The 25,889-nt window shown below is 46.1% G+C and overlaps 1 protein-coding gene across 1 annotated transcript in view; it reads left to right on the forward strand.

Moving 5' to 3' along the window:
• The first annotated feature begins 345 nt into the window (after window positions 1-345).
• The window catches only part of LOC142258532 (uncharacterized), an 87,816-nt gene continuing 62,272 nt past the window's right edge, over window positions 346-25,889 (forward strand). The window contains exons 1-7 of the mRNA XM_075331192.1: window positions 346-390; window positions 6,032-6,179; window positions 6,573-6,749; window positions 6,832-6,955; window positions 7,037-7,104; window positions 7,306-7,408; window positions 8,320-9,938. Of these exons, the coding sequence (XP_075187307.1) occupies window positions 6,102-6,179; window positions 6,573-6,749; window positions 6,832-6,955; window positions 7,037-7,104; window positions 7,306-7,408; window positions 8,320-9,938 (2,169 nt within the window). The 5' untranslated portion in view covers window positions 346-390; window positions 6,032-6,101. The remainder of the gene's footprint in view (window positions 391-6,031; window positions 6,180-6,572; window positions 6,750-6,831; window positions 6,956-7,036; window positions 7,105-7,305; window positions 7,409-8,319; window positions 9,939-25,889) is intronic.

The raw sequence follows: 25,889 nt of genomic DNA on the forward strand, positions 1-25,889 counted from the left end.
ACACACGCGGCTCCGCTCCATTCACATTACACACACGCGGCTCCGCTCCATTCACATTACACACACGCGGCTCCGCTCCATTCACATTACACACACGCGGCTCTGCTCCATTCACATTACACACACGGCTCTGCTCCATTCACATTACACACGCGCGGCTCCGCTCCATTCACATTACACACGCGCGGCTCCGCTCCATTCACATTACACACGCGCGGCTCCGCTCCATTCACATTACACACACGCGGCTCCGCTCCATCCTCCTGCACAGCAGAGTCCTGCACACAATGAGTAGAGCCCCCTGCAGCAGCCCCTGACCATGTGACTGATCACATGACGGTGACGTCACACAGGTCCTGTGAGCACAGGCGGTGCGGGTCTGAGGTGGAGGTGAGTGCGTGTTTCTTATGGGGGATTATTAACCCTTTAGTCAGGGCCGGTCCTCACTTTCGGCCCCAGCAGTTGGGGGTGCACAGGCCACTTGTCACGTGGTGAATGTGTAATATCTTTGTGCACTGGTAGGTTGTGTAACGCGACCATATAACGTAGTCACGGCTGCGTCCAGTATTACAGCTCAGGCCTATTTATTGCAATATTTGCTGCTATTTTCCCTACAGAGCTTGATAATTTCCCCATAGATAATGAAGAGGCTGCTGCGCTCTCCCCAGTGCTGCGCTCTCCCCAGTGCTGCGCTCTCCCCAGTGCTGCGGTCTCCCCAGTGCTGCAGTCTCCTCAGTGCTGCAGTCTCCTCAGTGCTGTGCTCTCCTCAATTCTGCAGTCTCCGTAGTGCTGTGCTCTCCTCAGTGTTGCAGTCTCCCCAGTGCTGCAGTCTCCCCAGTGCTGCAGTCTCCCCAGTGCTGCAGTCTCCTCAGTGCTGCAGTCTCCTCAGTGCTGCAGTCTCCTCAGTGCTGCAGTCTCCTCAGTGCTGCAGTCTCCTCAGTGCTGTGCTCTCCTCAGTGCTGTGCTCTCCTCAGTGCTGTGCTCTCCTCAATTCTGCAGTCTACGTAGTGCTGTGCTCTCCCCAGTGTTGCGCTCTCCCCAGTGCTGCGCTCTTCTCAGTGCTGCAGTCTCCTCAGTGCTGCGCTCTCCCCAGTGCTGCGCTCTTCTCAGTTCTGCGCTCTCCCCAGTGCTGCGCTCTTCTCAGTGCTGCGTTCTCCTCAGTGCTGCGTTCTCCTCAGTGCTGCGTTCTCCTCAGTGCTGCGTTCTCCTCAGTGCTGCGTTCTCCTCAGTGCTGCGGTCTCCTCAGTGCTGCGTTCTCCTCAGTGCTGCGCTCTCCCCAGTGCTGCGCTCTTCTCAGTGCTGCAGTCTCCTCAGTGCTGTGCTTTCCTCAGTGCTGCAGTCTCCTCAATTCTGCAGTCTACGTAGTGTTGTGCTCTCCCCAGTGCTGCAGTCTCCCCAGTGCTGCGCTCTCCTCAGTGCTTAGCTCTTTTCAGTGCTGTAGTTTCTTCAGTGCTGCGCTCTCCTCAGTGCTATGTTCTCTTCAGTGCTGCAGTCTCTTCAGTGCTGTGCTCTCCTTAGTGCTGCGCTCTCCTTAGTGCTGCGCTCTCCTTAGTGCTGTGCTCTCCTCAGTGCTGCAGTCTCTTCAGTGCTGCGCTCTCCCCAGTGCTGCGCTCTCCTTAGTGCTGCAGTCTCCCCAGTGCTGCGCTCTTCTCCGTGTTGCGCTCTTCTCCGTGTTGCGCTCTTCTCCGTGTTGCTCTCTCTTTCGTGCTTCTCCTTCCTTCGTGCTGCGCTCCATGTAATGCTGCGGCCTCGTCATGTAGCTGATAGCCTGGATGCAGAATCAGATCTCCCCTGACCTAATATTCATGACCTATTCTACAGAGAGGGGATCAGAGAAGCTGTAGTTTTCCCTGGTGATAATTTTGGACACATTCCACTTAGATCCCACCATGGAAACCACTATGAAAAATACTCGACCATCTGCATCTCCTCGCTGTGCACAGGTTCAGGCTTAATTGAGCATCTTTTAACCATTTCAGGTTTCTAAAACCACCAAGCAGCTAAAAGAAGTGACCGCTCCATTCTTCTGGTGTTTGGGAAACCAGTAAAAAAAACAAACAAACAAAGAAGGTCAAAACCATAGAAAAAATATCCAGGAAACGACTGTAAAACTACACAGATGGGTCAGGAAAAAAAACGCCACAGTTTTCAACATCTTCTGCTTGAAAAACATGGTGGTTTTGCTTCAGTGCCTTGCGAAAGTATTCGGCCCCTTTGAATTTTTCAACCTTTTCCCACATTTCAGGCTTCAAACATAAAAATAAAATGTTAATGTTCTGGTGAAGAATCAACAACAAGTGACACAATTGTGAAGATGAACGATATTTATTGCTTATTTTAAACTTTTGTAAAAAATAAATAACTGACAATTGTGGTGTGCAATATTATTCATCCCCTGTAAGTGAATACTTTGTAGCGCCCCCTTTTGCTGCGATTACAGCTGCAGTCTCTTGGGGGATGTGTCTATCAGTTTTGCACATGGAGAGGCTGAAATTCTCGCCCATTCTTCCTTTGTAAACAGCTGGAGCTGAGTGAGGTTGGATGGAGGCGTTTGTGAACAGCAGTTTTCGGCTCTTTCCACAGATTCTCGATTGGGTTCAGATCTGGACTGTGACTTGGCCATTCTAACACCTGGATACGTTTATTTGTGAACCATTCCATTGTAGATTTTGCTTTATGTTTGGGATCATTGTCTTATTGGAAGACAAATCTCCGTCCCAGTCTCAGGTCTTTTGCAGACTCCAACAGGTTTTCTTCAAGAATGGTCCTGTATTTGGCTCCATCCATCTTCCCATCAATTTTAACCATCTTCCCTGTCCCTGCTGAAGAAAAGCAGGCCCAAACCATGATGCTGCCTCCACCATGTTTGACAGTGGGGATGGTGTGTTCAGGGTGATGATCTGTGTTGCTTTTATGCCAAACACATCGTTTGGCATTGTGCCCAAAATGTTTGATTTTGGTTTCATCTGAGCAGAGCACCTTCTTCCACATGTTTGGTGTCTCCAGGTGGCTTGTGGCAAACTTTAAAAGACACTTTTTATGGATATCTTTGAGAAATGGCTTTCTTCTTGCTACTCTTCCATAAAGGCCAGATTTGTGCAGTGTACGACTGATTGTTATCCTATGGACAGACTCTCCCCCCTCAGCTGTAGATCTCTGCAGGTCATCCAGAGGGATCATGGGCCTCTTGGCTGCATCTCTGATCAGTCTTCTCCTTGTGTGAGATGACAGTTTGGATGGAGGCCGGGTCTTGGTAGATTTGCAGTGGTATGATGCTCCTTCCATTTCAATATGATCGCTTGCACAGTGCTCCTTGAGATGTTTAAAGTTGTGGAAATATTTTTGTAATCAAATCCGGCTTTAAACTTCTCCACAACAGTATCACGGACCTGCCTGTTGTGTTCCTTGGTCTTCATGATGCTCTCTGCGCTTTACACAGAACCCTGAGACTATCACAGAGCAGGGGCATTTATACGGAGACTTGATTACACACAGGGGCTTATATTTATCATCATCAGTCATTTAGGGCAACATTGGACCATTCAGAGATCCTCAATCAACTTCCGGAGTGAGTTTGCTGCACTGAAAGTAAAGGGGATGAATAATATTGCACATCAAACGCCATGAAACAGACATATTACCTTTGCTGATAATTTTTTTTGTGTTGGCCAGTGTTATCAGACTGTGGACCATACAGGAACCACAGTGCTGATAAGACGCAGCAATATCACAAATAAAAATGTACATCCAGGTACCTTTATAGGTGACATCTTCTGAGTCGTTTCCATCCCTTCTGTCTCCAGGTTGTACAGACGCCATGATGAGGTTTCATGCGAATATGTCGTCTCTAAAGACCTCTCTCTTTGTTCTTCAGCAGCACTTCCTGACACAGTGCCTTTAAAAATAAAAGTATCATTATACTGCCCCATAAATTTATATATATCTCCCATGCTGTGCCCCTGAATAAAAAATTGCTGTGCTTTCTCCACAAAATATCTCTACCCACGTACACACTACCCTTATCCAAAATATTCCCCCGCACTGCCCCTCTTTATATTATTTCCCCTACATTGCCTCTGCAAAATATCCCCCCACAACTGCCCCTCTCCATAATATACCCCCCATGCTGCCTCTCTCCATAATATCCCCCCACATTCCATGCTGCCTTTCTCCAATATACCCCCATGTTGCATCTCTCCATAATATACCCCCACACTGCCTCTCTATAATATACCCCCACACTGCCTCTCTCCATAATATACCCCCATGCTGTTTCTCCCTATAATAGGCCCCCACGTTCCATGCTGCCTCTCTCCATAATATACCCCCATGCTGTCTCTCTCTAATATACCTCCCACGCTGCCTCTCTCCATAATTTACCCCAATGCTGTCTTTCTCCATAACATCCCCCCATGCTGCCACACACTTTAAACTACCTCCCACGCTGCCTCTCTCCATAATATACCCCCCATGCTGCCTCTCTCTATAATATAACCCCCCACATTGCCCCTCTGCAAAATATCTCCCAATATTGTCCCTTTCCAAAATGTTCCCCCCACACTGCCCTTTTGTAAAATGTCACCCCACCCCTCAAGCACACTCTGCCCCTCTGAATACAGTACTCCCCCCACTGATTTTCGCAAAGCTGTGTCTCTTTCACAAGTGTTCCCCCATTATGGGCCCTAATCACCTACTCACTCATCCACATTGATAAACATTTTATCTTCAGCTCCTCCATGGAAGCTTACTGCTGCCCGACGTCTCAGAGGCGCCCGAAGCACTGTGATGACGTCAGCAAGGTGCTGCATGTCGGTGCTTCACTTTTCAAATGTCTTTACGGAGAGAGAGACGCAAATACATTTGATTAGGAAAGAGGAAGCTGCGTTCACCGCCATTCTCCTCAGCAGTGTGTGCATGCTGAATACATGATAGCACTGCACAGCAGGGCCGAGGAAGCACAGAACAGCGCTCTGCCTCCTGCTCCTGCTGGTTTCATCTGTGCAGTGCGCGTGCATGGTGCTGAGGAGAATGGTGGTGAGTGGAGATTGAGTGGCCCACTAGAGACACCGTCCCTTCTGGTATTTGGCAGAATTGCCCTATAACCAGTCCGGCGCGGCCTTTAGCGCTCTGGTTTTGAGCACTTTTTTTACTGTGTATTTTTGTGTGGAATGAGTTTCATTTATTAATGGCGCTATTGTGGATTCCTTCCACATGATTGATATTGGGACAATATAGATCAATGGCCCGGGTACACATTGGTGTGTCGGGTACAGATCGGTGCGGCCGATACAGATGGACGGGCAGGTACAGATGGGCGGGCCGTGTACAGATTGGTGGGCTGGGTATAGATCGGTGGGCCCGGTACAGATTGGTGGGACCGGTATAGATCGGTGGATCGGGTACAGATCGTCGGAGCCTGTACAGATCGGCGGGCCTGATACAGATCAGGACATCATACGCCAGATCACAAACTTAAAATGTTCCTCACTCACTTCCATTATACTTGGTACACGAGTCAAACACATCCAAGTGTCCAACTACTTGCTACAAGAATACAGCTCCTGAGCATGGTAGTGCTCGCTCATCGCTAGTTACAAGTACCGAGCATGGTAGTGCTCGCTCATCACTAGTTATGAGTACTGAGCACCCGAGCATGGTAGTGCCCGCTCATCACTAGTTATAGTTATGAGTACTGAGCACCCGAGCATGGTAGTGCCCGCTCATCACTAGTTATGAGTACTGAGCACCTGAGCATGGTAGTGCTCACTCATCACTAGTTACGAGAACTGAGCACCCGAGTATGGTAGTGCTCGCTCATCACTAGTTACAAGTAATGAACACCTACCTGAGCATGGTAGTGCCTGCTCATCACTAGTTACGAGTACCGAGCACCCGAGCATGGTAGTGCCCGCTCATCACTAGTTACGAGTACCGAGCATAGTAGTGTCCACCTATCACTAGTTACGAGTACCAAGCACCCGAGCATGGTAGTGCCCGCTCATCACTAGTGATCATATCTTTTTCCATTTAGAATCCTACAATAAAGGATCCTCTGCTTATAACATCTCTCCCAGAATTTTTTTCAAATTGATCTGTCAAGGATGAATAAAGACAAAGAGAAGATGGTGGAGGAGATATTACACCTCACCCTGGAGATAATCTTCCATCTTACTGGAGAGGTGAGAGGTTCTGATGCAATCACATTACATCATTATCTATGGGAATAACAGAGGATATGACCGGGGAGGTGAGAGGTTCTGATGTCATCACATTACACCATTATCTATGGGGATAACAGAGGATATGACCGGGGAGGTGAGAGGTTCTGATGTCATCACATTACATCATTATCTATGGGAATAACAGAGGATATGACCGGGGAGGTGAGAGGTTCTGATGTCATCACATTACACCATTATCTATGGGAATAACAGAGGATATGACCGGGGAGGTGAGAGGTTCTGATGTCATCACATTACATCATTATCTATGGGAATAACAGAGGATATGACCGGGGAGGTGAGAGGCTCTGGAAATGTCTGTAGTGATATTATTAATGTCTCCACACTCAGGATTACACAGTAGTGAAGACCTCTAGTGATCGCTGTGAGGCTCCTGTATCTGAAGGACGGGGAGGATCCCTGAGCCCAATCCCGGGGCCTCCACCTCACCCCCGGATACATGAGGACATCAATGACCAGAAGATCCTAGAACTCACCAACAAGATGCTGGAGCTGCTGACTGGAGAGGTGACACTGCTGGGAATGCTGGGACATTATACAGGATGGCATTGGAGGATTCTGGGTGATGACGTGATCATTGTGTTGTTAGGTGCCTATAAGGTGTCAAGACGTCACCGTCTATTTCTCCATGGAGGAGTGGGAGTATCTAGAAGGACACAAGGAGCGGTACAAGGAGGTGATGATGGAGGAGCCCCAGCCCCGCACATCACCAGGTAATAGACAGGACTGAATACACCCGGCCTATAATTATCTGTATGTAATAATGATGTCCGTCCTGTCTGTGTCTCCTGCAGGTCTCTCCAGTACGAGGACGACCCCAGAGAGATGTCCCGCTCCTCCTCCTCCTCCACAGGATCCTCAGGTAGATGGAGGTCTCCCCTATGAGGTGTAGACGGCTGTGACCTCCTTGTGTTCAGTCTTGGTTTCTCCTCCAGTATTAGATGTTTTATACTTGTGTAATGAGAGCGGTGGAGACGGCAGGATCACAGCTGACCACAGACCTCACATGTCCGGATCTTATCTCCATTATTCCCGGGGACTTTTACAATATTTTGTTTTGCAGCTTTTGGATCTGGATAAAGATCTGAACAATATTAATTCTCCAGAGAGAAATGTGAGGGGCGATCAGCGGAGTAACGAGGAGATTCCTACAGATCACCGCCCCGGTGAGTACAGACCACCCAATAACGCACACAAGTCACACATTACTATATTTCCGCTCTTTGCTGTGTCAGTTTCTCCAGCGGTATATTAACCTTTCATGTAAAATACACATGAAATGTGAATGAATCTGTGATCCCGGTGCAGGTGATAACACGGGATGTGCAGTTATGTTATAGAGGAGAAATACAGCTGGACATGAATTCTGCTGATGTGAAGAGGAGCTCTGTTTCCTATTATCCGCTGTCAATATGTTTGGGTCCCACACATTTTATGAAATAATGAAATTGTGGGTGAGGGGTTCAGCTGTCAGTTGGGCGAGTTACACCTCAGTTGTCCAACCTGGAGCTTGGGCATGCTGAGTTGTCGGTGTTTCAAATGACAGCTGAGTTGTCCAGTCCTATACTGTGAGGTGCTGGGTTTCTGCAGGTGTTCACGTTACTCTGTGATTGCCCAGCTACTTAGCTGAGCAGTTTGTCCCAGATCAATGCCAATCTTCGCATTCTGCTCAGTTGTGCTTGTTGGCCTTGGTGTTCTGTTCTTTGTTGACAGACTTCTGACCTCATCTGCCCATCCTTATGCTGTAATCCACTACTTTACAGTTTTTCGGTCTGTGACCTGACTACGCCTTTCTCTGTCCCCTTAATCTTTGACTTGCTATCCTGGTATCTGATCCCGATACGTTCGACTACCCTGCTTCATGACTTGACCGTGTAGTGACTAGCGTCACGTTAGTGACTACTGTCATATGAGATTTCATTTTATAATTGTACAAGAGTCGTCTTGGTAATAAGATCATCACTATCTGGGCAGCACAATGGTACTGCAGTCAGGGGCCTGAGTTTACCAGTGAAAACGTGTGTCTTTAAAGAGTTTTTGTGTAATAATTTATAAAATCTGTTTTGTTTTTGGACAGGGGATTGTGGTATGAAACAGCATACATATGAAGAACATGTAATTATTCCAGATATACCCTCAGCCCTTCACATTCACGATCCGTCATCTGATGCTTTTAAACAAGCCCTGGCTCATGATTCACAGGAGAATGTTGGGCAAAAGGAAAGTCACATAAGGGGCGTTCATCACAAAAGAAGTCACACAGGAGAGAAGCCGTATTCATGCCCAGAATGTGGAAAATGTTTTACTCAGAATTTATCTCTGTTTGACCATCAGAAAACTCACACAGATGCAAATCCTAATTTATGTATAGAATGTGGAAAACGTTTTACCAGAAAATCAACTCTTACTGAACATCTAAGAACTCACACAGGGGAGAAGCCTTTTTCATGTCCAGAATGTGAGAAATGTTTTACTTATAAATCAGATCTAGTTAGACATCAAATAATTCACACAGGGAAAAAGCCATATTCATGTACTGAATGTGGGAAGTGTTTTAGACAAAAGTCAGCAGTAATTGTACATCAAAGAACTCACACAGGGGAAAAGCCATATTCATGTTCAGAATGTGAGAAATGTTTTGCCCATAAATCTGAACTTGTTAATCATGAAAGAATTCACACGGGGGAGAAGCCATTTTCTTGTACCCAATGTGGGAAGTGTTTTAGACGAAAGACAACTTTAATTATTCATCAAAGATTTCACACAGGGAAGAAGCCATTTTTATGTTCAGAATGTGGCAAAAGTTTTATTTGGAAATCAGATCTTGTTAAGCATGAAAAAACTCACACATCTGTGGAGCCGTTTACTTGTACCCTATGTGGAAAGTGTTTTAGACAAAAGACAGCTCTAATTGTTCATCAAATAAGTCACACAGGGGAGAAGCCTTATTCATGTTCTGAATGTGACAAATGTTTTATTTGGAAATCAGGTCTTATTAACCATGAAAGAATCCACACTGGGGAGAAGCCTTTTTCATGTTCAGAATGTGGCAAATGTTTTAATCGAAAATCACAGCTCGCTATACATCTCAAAACTCACACAGGGGAGAAGCCGTTTTTTTGTTCAGAATGTGGAAGCCGCTTTGTTCTCAAAAACAATTTTATTAGACATATGAGAATTCATACAGAGGAGAAACCATTTTCATGTAATCTATGTGGGAAATGTTTTACTCAGAATTCATACCTGGTTGAGCATCAGAAATCTCATACAGGGACAAAGACTATTTTATGTTCAGAATGTGGGAACTGTTATAGCAGTAAATCAAGTCTTGATACACATGTAAGAACCCATCACATGGGGGAGAAGCCGTATTCATGTCCAGAATGTAAGAAATGTTTTACTCGAAAATCCCATTTTGTTGCACATATAAAAATTCACACAGGGGAGAAGCCATATTCATGTTCAGAATGTGGGAAATGTTTTACCCATAAATCAGATCTTGTCAGACATCAAAGAATTCACACAGGAGAGAAACCGTATTCATGTAATCAATGTGGAAAATGTTTTACCCAAAAGTCAGCCCTAATTTCACATGAGATAATTCACAAAGTAAAACCATTTTCATGTTCAGAATGTGGAAAATGTTTTACGTGGAAATCACAGCTTGATGTTCATATAAAAAGTCACAATGTGACTTAATTGATGTGGTTCATCAACTTTACACCAAGCGCTACAAAAGTTTCTGACCTGCCCCAAATTGGGACTCCTAAACAAGAGGGGTTTTATAGTAAGTGATAATTGGAAGTAAGTAATGAAGAATTGTCTTCGACTGTTGACGGTATAAATGGTCGTTGTCATTTCATACGACGTCCTCATTTAATACTATTAGTGTCCAGCATAAAATGTGTAAATCATTCTATTTAAAAATATTGCCATTTTACCCCAGAAAGTTCTCTTACTCTCTGACATGTATGTAAACTCCCGTGAGCTTAAAGGGACAGGTTCTACTATCTTCCCTAGGATCTCTCCTGCAATTATGAAGCTTAATAAATTCTCAGTCTTCCAGTAAACTCTTTCATGTCAGCCTAGTTGTTAATATCTGTTTTTTTATTATATTACCACATCAGTATTTCATGCTTTTTAAGGTTGCCAGTGTCACTGTGTACTGAGAAATGGAACATGGCTTCATAATAAATTGGAAATGAAACAAGAGCTTGCACTCTACCATCTGGGTCCTGTTCAGCTGAATAGGTAATTGAACTGGTATATCTGCTGGAAAACAGACACAACTTATAGGATCTGCATATACAGTACTAGAAGATAAGTGACCTGTGGAGTCAGCTCTGCGTGACTTCAAAGGACAGCAACCAGACACTGCTGAGCCAACATACAGTTTTGAATTTTTGAGTTCTTGTGGCAGGCATAATTATAGGAGATATATTTTCGGCATTGTGAGGAACTGACTCTAACTTCTGAATGTCCTTTTTAAAATGTGGAGCCCAAAACTGGATCCCATATTCCAGATGTGGCCTTACAAGTGATTTATAGAGGGGTAACAATACGTTGGGATCCCGGGATCTAATCTCTCTTTTTATACACCCTAAAATCTTGTTTGCTTTAGCAGCTGCTGCTTGACATTGCGTAGTGCTGCTCAGCTTATTTGTAATGAGAATACCCAAGCCCTTCTCCTGTTCTGTAGTCCCGAGTTTACTTCCATTTAATGTATACAGTTATAGGATTACTCCGTCCTAGGTGCATTACTTTACATTTATCAACATTAAATCTCATTTGCCAAGTATCTGCCCATTCAGACATCTTATCCAGATCTTTTTGTAATATTGTACTATCAAGGTCAGTTTTTAATATCCTACATAGTTTGGTGTCATCAGCAAAGACTGACACTTTACTATCAATCTCATCCACAAGGTCATTAATAAAGAGATTAAAAAGAATCGGTCCTAGCACAGATCCCTGTGGCACCCCACTGCTGACTATAGCCCAATTAGAGAATGTACCATTTATGACTACTCTTAGTTTCCTATCTTTTAGCCAATTCCTTACCCAGTTGCATATAGTTTCCCCTAGTCCTTGCTTCTGGAGCTTTAGTATAAGGCTATTATATGGTACAGTATCAAATGCCTTTGCAATGTCCAAATAAATCACATCAGGTGCATTACTAATATCCAGGTTTGCACTTACCCCCTCATAGAACCACAACATGTTGGTTAGAAACGACTTATCTGTCATGATTCCATGCTGTCTGTCAGTTATTATATTATTTTCTGCAATATATTTTTGCAAGTCATCCCTTAAAATGCCCTCAAAAACTTTGCATACTAACGATGTCAGGCTTACTGGACGGTAGTTGCCTGGATCTACTCTCTTACCTTTCTTAAATATTGACACCACAAGCCATGGTTATTGAGCCTGCAACCGCCCAGGGTTGTTGGATCCATTAGACGAGATAATCCAAAAACTTTACCCAGCTCATACTGACTGCCCTGGTGCACTGGGAATTGAGGTAATAGGGGGGGTTAATAACAGCTCACAGCTGCCATGAAGCCCTAGATTAGTAATTAGAGGCGTCAACAAGAGAGACAAACACAGTAAAAATCCTCTATTTGAAACAAAATATAAAAAAACCCTCTTTCACCCCTTTATTACCCCACAAAACACCAAAGTACGACGTAATCCACACGAGGTCCCAGAACGATTTTGGCTCTGCTACATCTGAAGTCACCGCCCACTCAGCGCGTCAAGCAAAGACTGAGCCGCGCAATGAGCGGTGATGTCACTAAGTTTATTTGCAGTCAAACCTGTTCCACCTCTGATTGTAAGTAACCTGACCTCAGGTGACCTCATTAAACTGAGTGACCTCACCTGAGGTCAAGTTACCTGTGGTCACAGGTGGTGGATAGTGGGAACCTCCAGCTGTGACCGCAAATAACCTGAGCTCTCTCCAGAGAATAAGAGAAGGAAAAATGATGACTGACTGCCTTGGAAATGCAAAGTGTAACCCTTGCCAAGTATCATAAAGTCCCAACGTATTCCCCTCGGACTAAGGCCGGCTTTGCACACTACGATATCGCAGGTGCGATATCGGTGGGGTCAAATCGAAAGTGACGCACATCCGGTGTTGCAGTCGATATCGTAGTGTGTAAATCTTTTATGATACGATTAGCGTCTTAATCGTATAATCGGTGTAGGGTCCGACATTTCTATAATGCCGCGACGGTACGATGTTGTTCCTCGCTCCTGCGGCAGCACACATCGCTGTGTATGAAGCCGCAGGAGCGAGGAATATCTCCTACCTGCGTCACCGAGGCTCACGCCGGCTATGTGGAAGGACGGAGGTGGGCGGGATCTTTACGTCCCGCTCATCTCCGCCCCTCCGCTTCTATTGGCCGCCTGCCATGTGACGTCGCTGTGATACCGCACGACCCGCCCTCTTAGGAAGGAGGCGGGTCGCCGGACAGAGCGACGTCGCAGAGCAGGCGAGTGCATGTGAAGCTGCCGTAGCGATAATGTGCGCTACGGCAGCGATCACAAGATAACTTGATACAACACTTAAAGAATTTCAGAGTCATCTACAGCAGTAAAAAAGGAATAAATTTGCGCATGTTGTGGACGAATATCACAACAATACTGTATACAGATGGTGTTCTTCAGCGGTACCAACGAAGGGAGACCACAGCATCAACCCGTTCACAGGTATCACAGACAATATTGTCTATAATATTTCATCTGTATGGCTATCTCCTGCTGAATCTAAGCTGTTACAGAAAGGATTATCTTTTTGTCCTCAGGAATTATGACGTTTCTTTCCGTCAATTTGACTAAAAGTACATTTGGCAATTAAAAAGGATAATGTAATCCCTGATGACTCCCGTTCACTAGCTACAGAGTCCTTGTCTTTTAGGAGTCTAAATCTCCATACCACTGGTAATTTTATCTCCCCACGCCATTACGATGTGATGGAAACTTATATTCCACTAGGCCAAAAAGATGAGGTGGATAAGTTGTATGGCAGCTGAGGAGATACGGGGGTCAGGGGGTGCTCTCGTCCACTGGCCCAGCCACCTTTAGAAAGACTGCATGGACCAGGGCTCATCCCAACTGAACGGCCGGACTCCTTACCCATGGGCAGAACACTACTCAGACAACACAGAGTGCGGTGTAAGAGAGAGATACATTGCATGTTTTAACCTCTACGAGGGAGTTCGGTCCTATTCCCCTTGGCTGCATCTTGGCTATAATGGATGTAATTAGCCTTTATACAAGTATTAATCATAATGACTGTATAAAGTCAGTAAAACCTTTCTTGGACAGAGAGCAAATATTATGTTAGAATAAAAGTCATTTTGTTTGGTGATCCCTGGGGTTATCTTAACTAAGAACTTCTTCATGTTCCAAGATCAATTTTTATTATCAAAGGAGGAGCATAACAATGGGGTCTAATTTGGCACCCCCTTATGCTAATATTTTCATGTCTATATTTGAAGATAATCATGTATATAGCCATTTGTTGTTTCCAACCTATGTTCTAACATGGAAACGGTATATAGATGATGTGAGGATTACGATGAGGAATATGCTGAGAAATATTGTGAGGATGATGACAGTCAAAGGTTAGTCAGCTGTCACTGTGCATTCACCCACCCCACTGCCCTGCAGGAAAGTATTCCCCAAGATCACTCACCAACTGGCCAAGGTGACAAATCCAATTAAGACAGCTCCTGAGTAGAAGCAAGTCCCCTGCTGAGCTGAGCATTCAGCTCAGCATAAAGGCAGGAAATTACAAGTTTACAAATGAGCTTCAATCAACCAGGTCCAGGCTGTGGTAGACTTCGAGGAGCCGATATAAGAGTTACAATATTGGGGAGCATGTTGCTCCCACAAATAAGGTAGGCACATTTCCAGATTCCTGACAGCAAGACGCACATCACACACATTTCCCCTAAATTGTGAGACGTGCGTAGCAGTCAATAATTAATAACTGGCGGTAGGAAGACCATAGGCATCCCAAGTCTTGTAGCTATGGATAGATGAAATCCTGATGGGAAATATAATAGTCATATCTTCTGTGTGAGACAGTCAGGGGTGGAGATATAGGGAAAACTGAAAATCCATATTTCTCTAGAAGGTAAAGGGCACACCCATGACCAGCCCAGTCTTGGGTCACCAGGTGGTAAGAGACATGGAATGTGTAGGGATTCATAACATCAATGCGGTCATCTTGTGGGTGTTCTCTGAGCGGTGACATGTGAGGAGTCCCAGAAACTTGTGGCTTCACAGCGCCCCCCTGAGCAAGCAAACACCAGGCATATTCATAAAGGAATAAGGTAAATGACCCATCTGCATATCTGTTTGCAACCATATCTTATCTGTACCTGTATTTCTAGCATATAATCAGTAAATTTTATCTTTTATATATAGGATATTATCTAGTGTGCCCTTAAGGCGATTAAATATATAATTTAATCTTGGGCTGTCTCTTTTATCTCAATTCCGAATACAATGTCTGTGAGCTCGGCTTGCCTTCACACGCTACCTGGGCTGGTTTCTGGCCCGATCCCGATATAGTTCTGCTAACAGACCAGGCCTATATCCAACGATTAACTGCTGGCAGTCTACCACACTATATCAGACTGGAAGAATTCTGTTCTACTGGGGCTAGTGGAAAGTTCCTGTCAGCCTGTCGGGGTTGTGGGAAAGCTGAGTGCCATGCCGGAGGTTGCATGGCCTACCATGTTCCACTTCCCGTGACTCCCTATGCCCGCGGTTACAGGAGGTGTCAGTGCTGCACTGTGCCAAGCAGACCGTACATACCCCTTGAGGCCGCAGAACATCGTGTGTTGGCGGAAGTGACTAAGGGGCACTTTTCACACTATGACATCGCAGGTGTGATGTCGGTGGGGTCAAATCGAAAGTGACACACTTCCGGCGTCGCTCTCGACATCGTAGTGTGTAAATCCTAGATGATACGATTAACGAGCGCAAAATCGTCGTAATCGTATCATCGGTGTAGTGTCTGGGAATTCCATAATTATGCTGCTGCGACGGTAAGATGTTGTTCCTCGCTCCTGCGGCAGCACACATCGCTGTGTGTGAAGCCGTTGGAGCGAGGAACATCACCTTACCTGCTACCCGCAGCTCATGCCAACTATGCTGAAGGAAGGAGGTGGGCGGGATGTTTAAGTGCTGCTCTGCTCTGCCCCGCCCCTCCGCTGCTATTTGCCGTCTGCCGTGTGACGTCGCAGTGACGCCGCACGACCCGCCCCCTTAATAAGGAGGCGGTTCGCCGGCCATAGCGACGTAGCAGGGCAATGTTCGCTACGGCAGCAATCACAAGATATTCCATATTCCAGCTGCGATGGGGGCGGGGAATATCGCGCTCGGCATCTCAAGCATCGGCTTGCGATGTCGTAGTGTGCAAAGTGCCCCTAAGTCATATCGCATGGCCCTGGTGTACTAGAGATGTCAGGGTAGGGCTGCAAGGTTTGATTTTGTCACAGATTGACAGGGTCGCGACCAAGCGGGGGGACATTTGAGCAACCCCCCCCCGTGGCCAGGTTCGTGACAGATGATATTTTCATGATTTGGCGTGGTGATGTGACCACACTTGTTTGTTCTTTTGTGGACTTCAATTCATCAGTACCGGGTCTTACCTTTTTGTTCGATCATGTTTAGAGAACAATTAATTTTTTGGATAAACAGGTATCAGTCAATGAACTGGGACACATTGCAACAGATTTGTATATAAAACTCATAGACCGCAACAGCCTTTTACTTTACTCATCCTACACATTTTAAAAAGCTATTTCCAAATCATCAGAGAATTGATCGGGTTGTTAGTGACGAACTTCCCCGTGCCTTGGGACATAAAGAGATGGAGGGGAGATTTAAAAAAAAGAGGTTATCCTTGTCACCTAAACGACCTAGCCCTCCCTGTTCCTCATAGAGAATCCTAGTGTAACAGGCCAGCATTTTTCACTACTTTTCATCCATTTGTATCTGCTATTACGCCCTACATACGTCGACACTGGTCCTTACTTCATCAACGTTATCCCAATATTCCAGAACTCTCGAGATCTCCCATCATTTGTCATAAAAGATCACATAACTTGAGGGATAATTTGGTAAGAGCTGATGTTTGGTGTATAAAAAGGCCCGTTCAGAGAACCCTAAGTCAACTGCAGAAAGGGACTTTCCCACGTTTGAGCTGTCTCCAATGCTGAAATGTAGTCAAGGGAGACATCATTACACATCCACGGTCAGGCAAGAGATTTCCCATCAAGGGATACTTCACGTAGGAAACGTCATACGTGGTATACCTAATTAATTGCCTGTGCGGTCTCGGATATATTGGTGAGACCACCCAACATATCCCAGACCACATTTCACAACATAAGTCTACTATCTGTTGTAAGAAGACTATGCTTCCCATTCCAGACCATTTCATTAAAATCGGACACTCCATTTCTCAGTTGAGATACCAAGTGATAGAACATATACCCCAATCACGATGTAGGGGCGACGGGCTTAAGACGCTAAAAACTAGAGCAGGGAATTGTATGTACACACTTCCGACTTTAGAACTGATGGGACACACTAGGTAAGGTGAGGTCCACCCTTAGGGTCATTGCTGTTTCACGTGGATTTTTGTTAAAGGGAACAATCACCAGGATTTTGGTATATAACCTAAAGCCCGTGCTATAATGGCACTATCAAGCTGTTTCTATACATACCTTTAGTGGTCAGTTCGGATGTATAGGTTTTGTAATCCAAGAAAGTAAAGTTTACAAAATCATCAGGTTCTTGAGTGACAGCAGCTGAGGATCAGATAACAACTGGGGGGGGGGTATTCATAGTTATCCCCTCCCCCATTAGAATTTTCATAGTTATCCCCTCCCCCATTGGAATTAGCATAAGTATTATACAATCGATTTAATTTTTCACTAGCAGGACCTGTCTGAGGTCATACCCATGTGACCAGAAGGGGCAGGGCCTCAGCCAACAGAAAAATGTTGCTTCCTGGTATCAGCTTTGTTGGCTGAGGCCCCGCCGCCCCTTCTGGTCACATAGGTATGACCTCAGCACAGGTCCTGCTAGTGAAAAATTAAATTGTTTCTATAATACTTATGCTAATTCTAACAGGGGGAGGAGATAACTATGAATTCCCCCCAGAGATATTATCTGATCCCCAGCTGCTGTCACTCAAGAAGCTGCTGATTTTACAAACTTTACTTTCTTGGATTACAAAACCTTTACATCCGAGCTGACCATTACAGGTATATAGAGAATCAGCCTGATAGTGCCAGTATAGGACTGTCTTTAGCTTATATACAAAAATCTTGCTGATTGGTGGGCTTTAACTCCATTATTTTTTATTTTTATTTTTTTTTTTTACATTTTTTTTATATTTTGTGAGGAACATTTTTTAATTGAATAATTTTGTTTCTTACTCTTATTTTATATTCTTCATGTCTTTTTTTTTTCTTCCTCTCATTCAATCAACCTTTAGGTCTCTTGAAGGAGGGTAAGTCTATTTTCTCCTTACTTTGCTTGGGCTTCATACTCATTTCTTATTTTTGTTTCCTCCTCCGCTCCCCCTCCCTTCTTTTTTTCATCTTGTCTTTTTTCCTTTCTTTTTTCATCTTTTTTATTTAGTTTCTTCTGACACCTGTTGTTTTGTAAATGCTAGGACACACGGCGAGTAAAATAGGCCGAGTGTAATGCGATAAAAAAAAAATCACATTCCACTCGGACCAATGATACTTTATGGGGCTGTTCTCATCTGTGATTTTTTTTTTTTTTCCTCAGCCCTAATCGAACCAAAAAAACAATCACAGCACGCTGTAGGTGGAATCTGATCTGTATTCACTCTCACCCATACAAGTCTATAGGTGCGAGTGAAACATCGGACTGCAATCGGATTTCATCGGAGTGCAGCGCGTGGCATTCTGATCATACTCACTTGTGTTTGCAATAGGCATCCTGGTGTGTAATAGTCTTAGATACCTACAGCATATGATTGTATCACATTGCATATTTACTACATGCCTGACCAGAAATTTACCCTTTATTACTCTGGCACTGGTGATTATTGGCACTCTTGTTTATTTCAGTTATTTTAGTGAGATATTTTTTCACAGGTGAGGGCTGCTTTTCTCCTGAAGCACCGAGACGAGATAAAGTTGGTTACACACTTACCTATTTACCATATACTGTAACGCTCACAGCCAATGTAAGGGTAGCGAGCGGGATTAGTGGACCCTCTGGACCACAGGGGGTACCCGGGCTTACCCCTTAGTGCGAGGGGCTTGTAAGCGGGTGGCAGGAGGCCCACAAACCTTCCCGACGACCTGATCTCAGGATGTTAGAGCTATGTAGATTACCGGGTACCTAAACAGCCAGGTGTATTTCCTGAGTTGTTGGTGTAGTTCTACAGTTCACCCCAAAATGGCACAGTACCTCCATAGTTAGAGGCAGGGGAGGGAGATAGGCCTGACCTCTGTGGAAGAGAAAGGAGGAGAAGTAGTAGGAGAAAGGAGTTACATTCATGAAGCTGCAATGCTGCAAGAGGTGGTATGTCATTGGGGTGACCCGAATGGCTACCCCCCGAGAGCATGAAATGTGGGAGGCAAAAGCCAAGGCAGAAAGGAGAGAGCGCCAACAGCGAGCAGCAGCTGAAGCCTAGAAAGTTGCAACCCAGGAGGCTGGAACCACTCCCTCCGGATATGAGGAGCACCAGTGATCCTAGCATACTGTGTGGGAAGCTGCGGGGTTCTCGTCAGTCCTTTCGGTAGCCGCAGCTCTCTCCAAGGTAGTACACAGTAACCGCATTGGCCAGAGAGGGCCTCTGGGGATGTGGATCCGTCTGTGGACCTGGAGGAGGAAACCGATCGGTTGAGAAACCCTGACAGGCCATGGATGTAGTAGCGCCCCGTATCTCCTCGGACATATGATATGTGGAGGAAGAAATGGACTACTGGAAAAATAACAGGCCAGGAGTGGCTGAAATGACTGTAGTTTCGCTATGCTCAGGAGAGGCCAGTTCCCTAATGCCTTATGAAATAAAGTTGAAGGCCTAAAGCCTTTGTTGGGTTTGCACCCCTGTTGGCTGGAAGAGGCCTGTGTGTTGGAAAAGTTGAGGGATGAATTCATACCCTGCATGGCCGTGCAAGCCAGGACTGTTACTTGTTGAAGAAGTTATGTTGATAGAGGGATGGGACATGCCCCTCGTTGCCGGATAGGCCAAGAACTTTGGACTGTTTGCCCCTTTTTGCCCCCACCATGGACTTTTTACCCCCACCACGGACTGTTTGCCCCTTTTTGCCCCCACCATGAACTTTTTGCCCCTGTTTACCCCAACATGAACTGTCCCCTGCTGCTTCTCCCCCCCTTGGACCCTGTCCATGTTGCCCCACCCCATCCCTCGTGCCTCATAACTCTGTACAAGTTTTTTGTGTGTGTGTTGATTAAAATTGTATTGTTTTGTTGGAAGTTATGCCTTTTGTTGCAGGGTGTTGCATAGCTGGGGACGGCTATGGATAAAGAGGGGGAATGTAAGGAGGTGGCACGTTTGTCTAACGTGCTGTCCTGTCTTACCCCCTCCCCGCTGGCCACAGCATGTAACCCCTCAATTTGAATAAATGTCCACACTTCTACACAGCAATTATCGGTGAGTGCTTATTCTTTTTCCTATCTACATATCCTATATACACAGTGGAATTTTTGTTGGCTTTTTGAATGAGCACCACATCGTAGCTCTGTTAGTGTTTTCAGCTCAAGTCCTTTCGGGCAGCCTATACAGGTTGTAGCACTAAAACGCTAAATGTGAATTTCGACTAATAGCATTATTCAGAGTAGTGCCCTGTGTATTTCCTTCTTATTCCTACCCAGGTATGGGATGGCAGGTGCTAGAGACGGACACAGGGATAACAGGATGGGAGCTCAGGACCTGACAACGAGCTAGATGGCAGACTGGAACACTGACTAACTAGAAGCATTGTGCAGGGACTTCTCCTAACTGGAGGAAGCCTTAAATACAGAGTGCCTCTCAATCATAGTCTGAGAGGCGATTCCTTGAAATAGCATGCCGGCCCTTTAAGAGTAGGGCTGGTGTGCGCATGCGCATCTTAGATACACTCCCGGGAACTCTGTGCAGCATGTACAGACCCTGGGAGGGGAAGAAGGCAGCAGCACATGTGGATGACAGGGGGAATGCGGGGGAGGACGCAACTCGGCCGGGGAGGTAAGTCGTGTCAGACTTGAAGACATGAGCCATGCAAGGCACATGTGTGATGTCACCAAGGCATAGTGCCACGACCTGGTTTGCACTGTTATCCCACACAGCCTTCCCTTGCTCCAGGTTTAGTAGAGATAGCCATTGAACAAACTTGGCCTGGATAGGGGTCCACAACTCTGCAGCTGCGTGACTGCATTCTCTAATGAATATGTTGACCTGATTATGTTGACTTACACACAGAATGTTGCCTGGCATTTCAATTTTAAAAATAAAAAAGTGGATGAGTGACAAGATTAGGCCTCTTCCTCCTACATCCATGGCAGTACAAGTTGGAGACCCTACTTGGAGTCTCTACATTTCAAACAAAATAAGGTGAGACAACAGGAAAAGTGGCAACAATTGGCACAGGCTACAAATAGCCCAACACCACAACATGGATGTGTGGGACTGGCCCTGTAACAAGGCCTGAATCAACATTTCTACCTTCATCAGAGACAGCAAGATGACAGACACATAGGCCTCTTGCTCCCAGAACACTGGCACAACAGACAAAAGACAATTTGGAGACCTTACTTGGAGTCTCCACATTTCCAAAAATTAAAGTCAGGCAAAAGGAAAAGTGGCAACAATTGCCATAGACTACAAATACTTCAACGTCACAACATGGATGTGCGGGACTGACCTTCTAACAAGGCCTGAACCAGCATTTCTACCTTCATCAGAGACAGCAAGATGACAGACAGGTGTAGGCCTCTTGCTCCCAGAACCCTGACACTACACCATTGCCTAGTCTGCAAAGTCTGGGACTGGGGTGGCAAAGTCATTGGACATCCACAACTTGTTCATTGTTATGAAAGTTAGGCGGTATATGCTTTCAGGGGACAGCCGGATGTGCCTGTCAATACACATGCTGAGAGAATGCTGGCTGCCGGGCAGGCCAAAACTTCCAAAGTTTGACTGATGAGCTCAAGCCACTCTTCCATTTTTGAGGTCCAAAATCCAAAAGGTCCAATCCACCCCTTATGGCATCAATATTGAGCTCTAGATACTCCTGCACCATCCTCTCCAGTCGTTCACTATGTGTCAGACGTCTACTCTGTTCTGCTGGTGCATGCGGTAGTCTACAAAATGTGTGCCGAACCTCACAGAAATTGTTTTTGCCACTTGAAGTGCTGCTAATGTTTCTGAGTTGACGACACAACATTCCCATGGTTGGTATTCTACAACTGGAATGCACACTGTGTGCCTCACTGCTGTCTTGTGGAAAACTACTGTTAAGATGGTCTACAAGCTTTTGTCGATACTCCAGCATCCGCACATCACTTTCCAGGGGGAGAAGCATCTTGCTAAATTTACTTTTGTACCGTGGATCTAACAGAGTGGCAACCCAGTAATCAGCACTATTTCTAATAGTAACTATATGGACATCATGTTACAGATAGTGCAGCAAGAAGGCGCTCATGTGTCAGACACTTCCATGAGGTCCAAGTCCATGTTGTGTTGGTGGCGAGGTAAGGCCTAAGCTTTCCTCCTCTGTCCCCTCCCATGGACAATAGAGACAGATTCAATATCTTCTTCATCTCCTGATTTTTCTGCGCCAATCATCTGTAGCGCCCCTGAGATCCTCAGGGCACTACAGGGAACTGCTCTTGGGGATGCAGGACCTACGCCCTGGGACCTGGAGTATCACTGCCTTTACCACCAATACACAATCAAAATCCTAGTTCTCCTCTCCACACTGAGCATAGAGGGTTAACCACGTAAGGGGAGGGTCACCATGGGAACGAGAGCCCTGGGTATAGCCAGCCTGGTGGGAGGAGTCAGAGAGTCTGAAAGGAGTCTGAAGTGCTGAAGTGGAGTAGCACACAGGAGAGGTGTGCGGACGTGCCTGAGCTGGGTCTGTGTAATGGTGACTCCGGGGGCACAAGAGAGAGGTCGCCAGGACGGGTACTGAGATACCGCTGGGACCGGAGCACACACGGGGCACAGGGCCCTAGGTCAAGCACAAGTTTTAGACTGTTTGGGAAATACCTGTCTGGTGAGGACACCTTCACGGACTTCACCGAACCAAATAATCCGGGGGCATTAGCAGTAAACTAGGATTGGGGTTCGGACACTCACCTCCCCGCAGGGTCCGCACTGCCCGCCGTACGGAGGAGACTGTACCCCAAAAGGGAAAGTCGAGGTCCCTAACTGCTCCACACTACGGGGACTCAATCTACAGAGAGTGCCGGGGACTGAGGAACCTGGGTCACTACATTGGCACTGGTCTTCCGGGGACCTGAACCAGCAACCCCTGGGTACACAGTGAGTAGAGACTGTTAAAGACAACCTGGTGTGGTCTCCATTATTACCCCTCTACATCTCTCAGGCACAGCCCTACCTGCAAAGGGCCTGCCATCACAGCTGCCACTACCATCAGCCCTGGGAGTACCCACATTAAGCAGCGGCGGTTCTCCATCCTTTACCGCAACCCGCAGGTGGCGTCACATGACAAAAACTCATATCTCTCCTGTAAATACCCTCCATTAACAAAAGAGGCCCAGAAAACAGGACCGGGCAACGGCTACCAGAGTGACATTCCCATTTGTTACCACCCGGGATCGAGTACCCCCTTCTCTGGGCGCTACAACCCCTTTTTCTGGCGTCACGAACAGGATGCGGACAAGGCCCATTAACACGGGTGACGTGTGCTTTAAGAACTGTGTTTAATGGACTGAAAAAGGATAAAATGGCGAGTCCCATAATTCAAATCTTAATTTTTATTCAGCAAATTTTTAAAACATCATGATGATTGAATTATAGTCTCAACATGTTTCAGGCAAGTATTTTGGCATGCCTCTTCCCTGATGAAGAATTAATACCAAAACACTTCGAAACGTACGTTGGGCGTTTTCCTGAGGGTCTTTCCCTGTTTGTTTTGCTGTTACCATCACCTCCAGTAGTTATTTACTGCCTAATACTGTTTATATACTAATGTATATGGGATTCTGAGGGTATATGGTTGTTATGGGCACTGTCCAATATGGTATATATTATAACAATAACAACACCGTTTTACCATTTTGTAAATGTTTTATATATCCTGAATCCCTAGTGATTTGCATATAGGGCCTGGTCCGGGTATATTTTATGTGCTTTTAATGGATGTTCACCTAATTTCTCAATAAACATTTTGTATGACTTTGCACTTTAAAAACAATATTCTCCTTTTTTGCCGTGTGTATATATGTAGCGCCCCAATGGGCAGGCGGTTAACCTACTCGTTGCTGGGCCATCAACTGTCGTTGTCACGGGAGCCTGGCTCTGTTGCCCCGAGGTGTACAGAAGATGGCTGGGGAAGGATGATGGGGTAGTAGTGGGATGAATGTCGTGACGCCACCTGTGGTATGCGGCCAGGGAGGTAGCTGCCGCTGCTGTCGCTGTCCTTCGGGGTGGATGGTAGTAGCAGCCAGGGATCGCATCACTCCCCAGGTGGAGCGGGCCCCGGGGAGGGTGATGAGGGGGGCAGTAATGGCGGGCGCCAAGCGGCGGTGCCGTAAATCAAGAGACAGAGTCTATGGCTGTGGTTCCAGGTTGTTTACTGACTTTTTGTGCTGTGACGCTCACCTGGGTAATACCAGTCACCTGCTGTGATGGGCTCCGTCAAACCTGGAATTTTTCAGAGGTCAGTTCGGTGTGGTGTTCAGTGGGTTCCCTCCTTTTTGCGCCTGTGCGTTGGATCCCCGTGGCTTGAAGCTACTTGGGGACCCCAGTTCTTCACGAGTAGTACTCTTGTCCCTATTTGCAGGTGCCGCAGTTCTGCTATGGGATCTGGTGTTGGCCAAGGCCCCGGATCATCTCTGGCACTGGGCTTTAGGGCGCTGTGTGGCCAGGGAAGCTTGAAGCTTTCCCCGTCCTGGCAGATTCTGGAAAACCAACATGGAGTATGATCTTCCCTAGGGTTCTGCTGCCCTGCGTGGCACCGGTTCCGAGAGGAGCAGTTTCACTCTCCCTTGCGGCAACCGTGTGAACTCTCCTCTCCCACCGGAGCACCCGTGAGACACGTCTGCTCCTTTCCTCTCCTGCTGGGGAACTCTCTCACTGTTGTGTTGGCTCCTGACTTCCCCTGCTGGCTGCACCTTCCCCCCCTCAGGGCCTAAGCTAGTGGGACTGGGGCCCCTGTGTGAGGGCATCCTGTAAATCCCCCTCTGTAGGCAACCCCTTTATTACCCGACCCTAGCCCAGTCCCCAGTGGGAATAGGGGCAAATTTTGTGTATTTGAGTGTGTATGTGGTGGAACCGTTACTGACCTCCTCAGGATCCTGGTGTAACATTACACCCAAAATTGGGTGCAATACTCTGTGGCGACTGAAGCCTCAGGGGCGCCACACTCCCCCTCAGCAAATGTCAGCACTCCCGGGTTGCAACCATTTGAATACTGGTACACCGCATTATGCAAAACAAATAACATTCTTCCCTTTATGGGAGGCACCATCATTAAACGTTACTAACAAGTCAAATCTGTATAGGTAACAGAATCAACAGCATTATGAAAACATTTCAGGTAGAAGCAATATCAAAACAGTGTCAAAACATTACCAAGTACTGGTCATAGCAACCCGCATTGTCATAAACCATTGTCATAATAAAACTAGTGCAAGTATCAGGCATATCAAACATTCCTGTCATCAACATAAAACTTTTCGTGTAAAACACAATAAGGAATGGTAACCGCTGGAATCCCTTTTGTGCCACTGGTCAGTGCACCGCTCCAGGTCATCAAACCTTCCTTTGAAGTTCAAAATGTTCAAGTACAAAATATTGAAGTCACCCTAATTATGGTAGGGTGCACAACGGGTGCAACTATTTACAATAAGTTCCGACCACTGTCAGTTCTGTGGCCCGGCTGTCCATATTAAACGCAAAAAATCAACCGCAGAAAAATCAACCGAACATAAGATTACAGGATTGGTGCCGAGGGTATAGTCCTTACCGGCTTAGTGCAGGAGGTCCACTTTCAAAGTCTGAGTGAACATGTCCCTGGTACCCGGTTTCCTTAAGGACTGGTAGGAAGCGGGGACTGGCACTGGATGTTCCGCTGCTTGGGAGACCGGCTTTGCAGCTTCCTCCTCCCGTGGACACAGTTCCCCATCCAGGGCGTACCAGCCTTGCTCTCCCTTATGCCAAGTGTACGTTACCAGGTCTCTGGCAAACAGGTCTTGTCCAAGGTGGCCCTTACGGAGGCGGGAGGCCACATCGTGGCGGGACACGAACACTTCTTTGAAGATCCCCTTTTTTTTTTTTAAACAATAAATTTTTATTGAGTTTCAAATTATTAATACAGGAAATGAAAAACATTAAAGAATGGTGATTGATTCACGTATAGATTGGAGTAAGTTATAAACATTTGATAT

This window comes from Anomaloglossus baeobatrachus, chromosome 1, assembly GCF_048569485.1.
Source record: "Anomaloglossus baeobatrachus isolate aAnoBae1 chromosome 1, aAnoBae1.hap1, whole genome shotgun sequence".
In the NCBI taxonomy this organism is placed as follows: Eukaryota; Metazoa; Chordata; class Amphibia; order Anura; family Aromobatidae; genus Anomaloglossus; species Anomaloglossus baeobatrachus.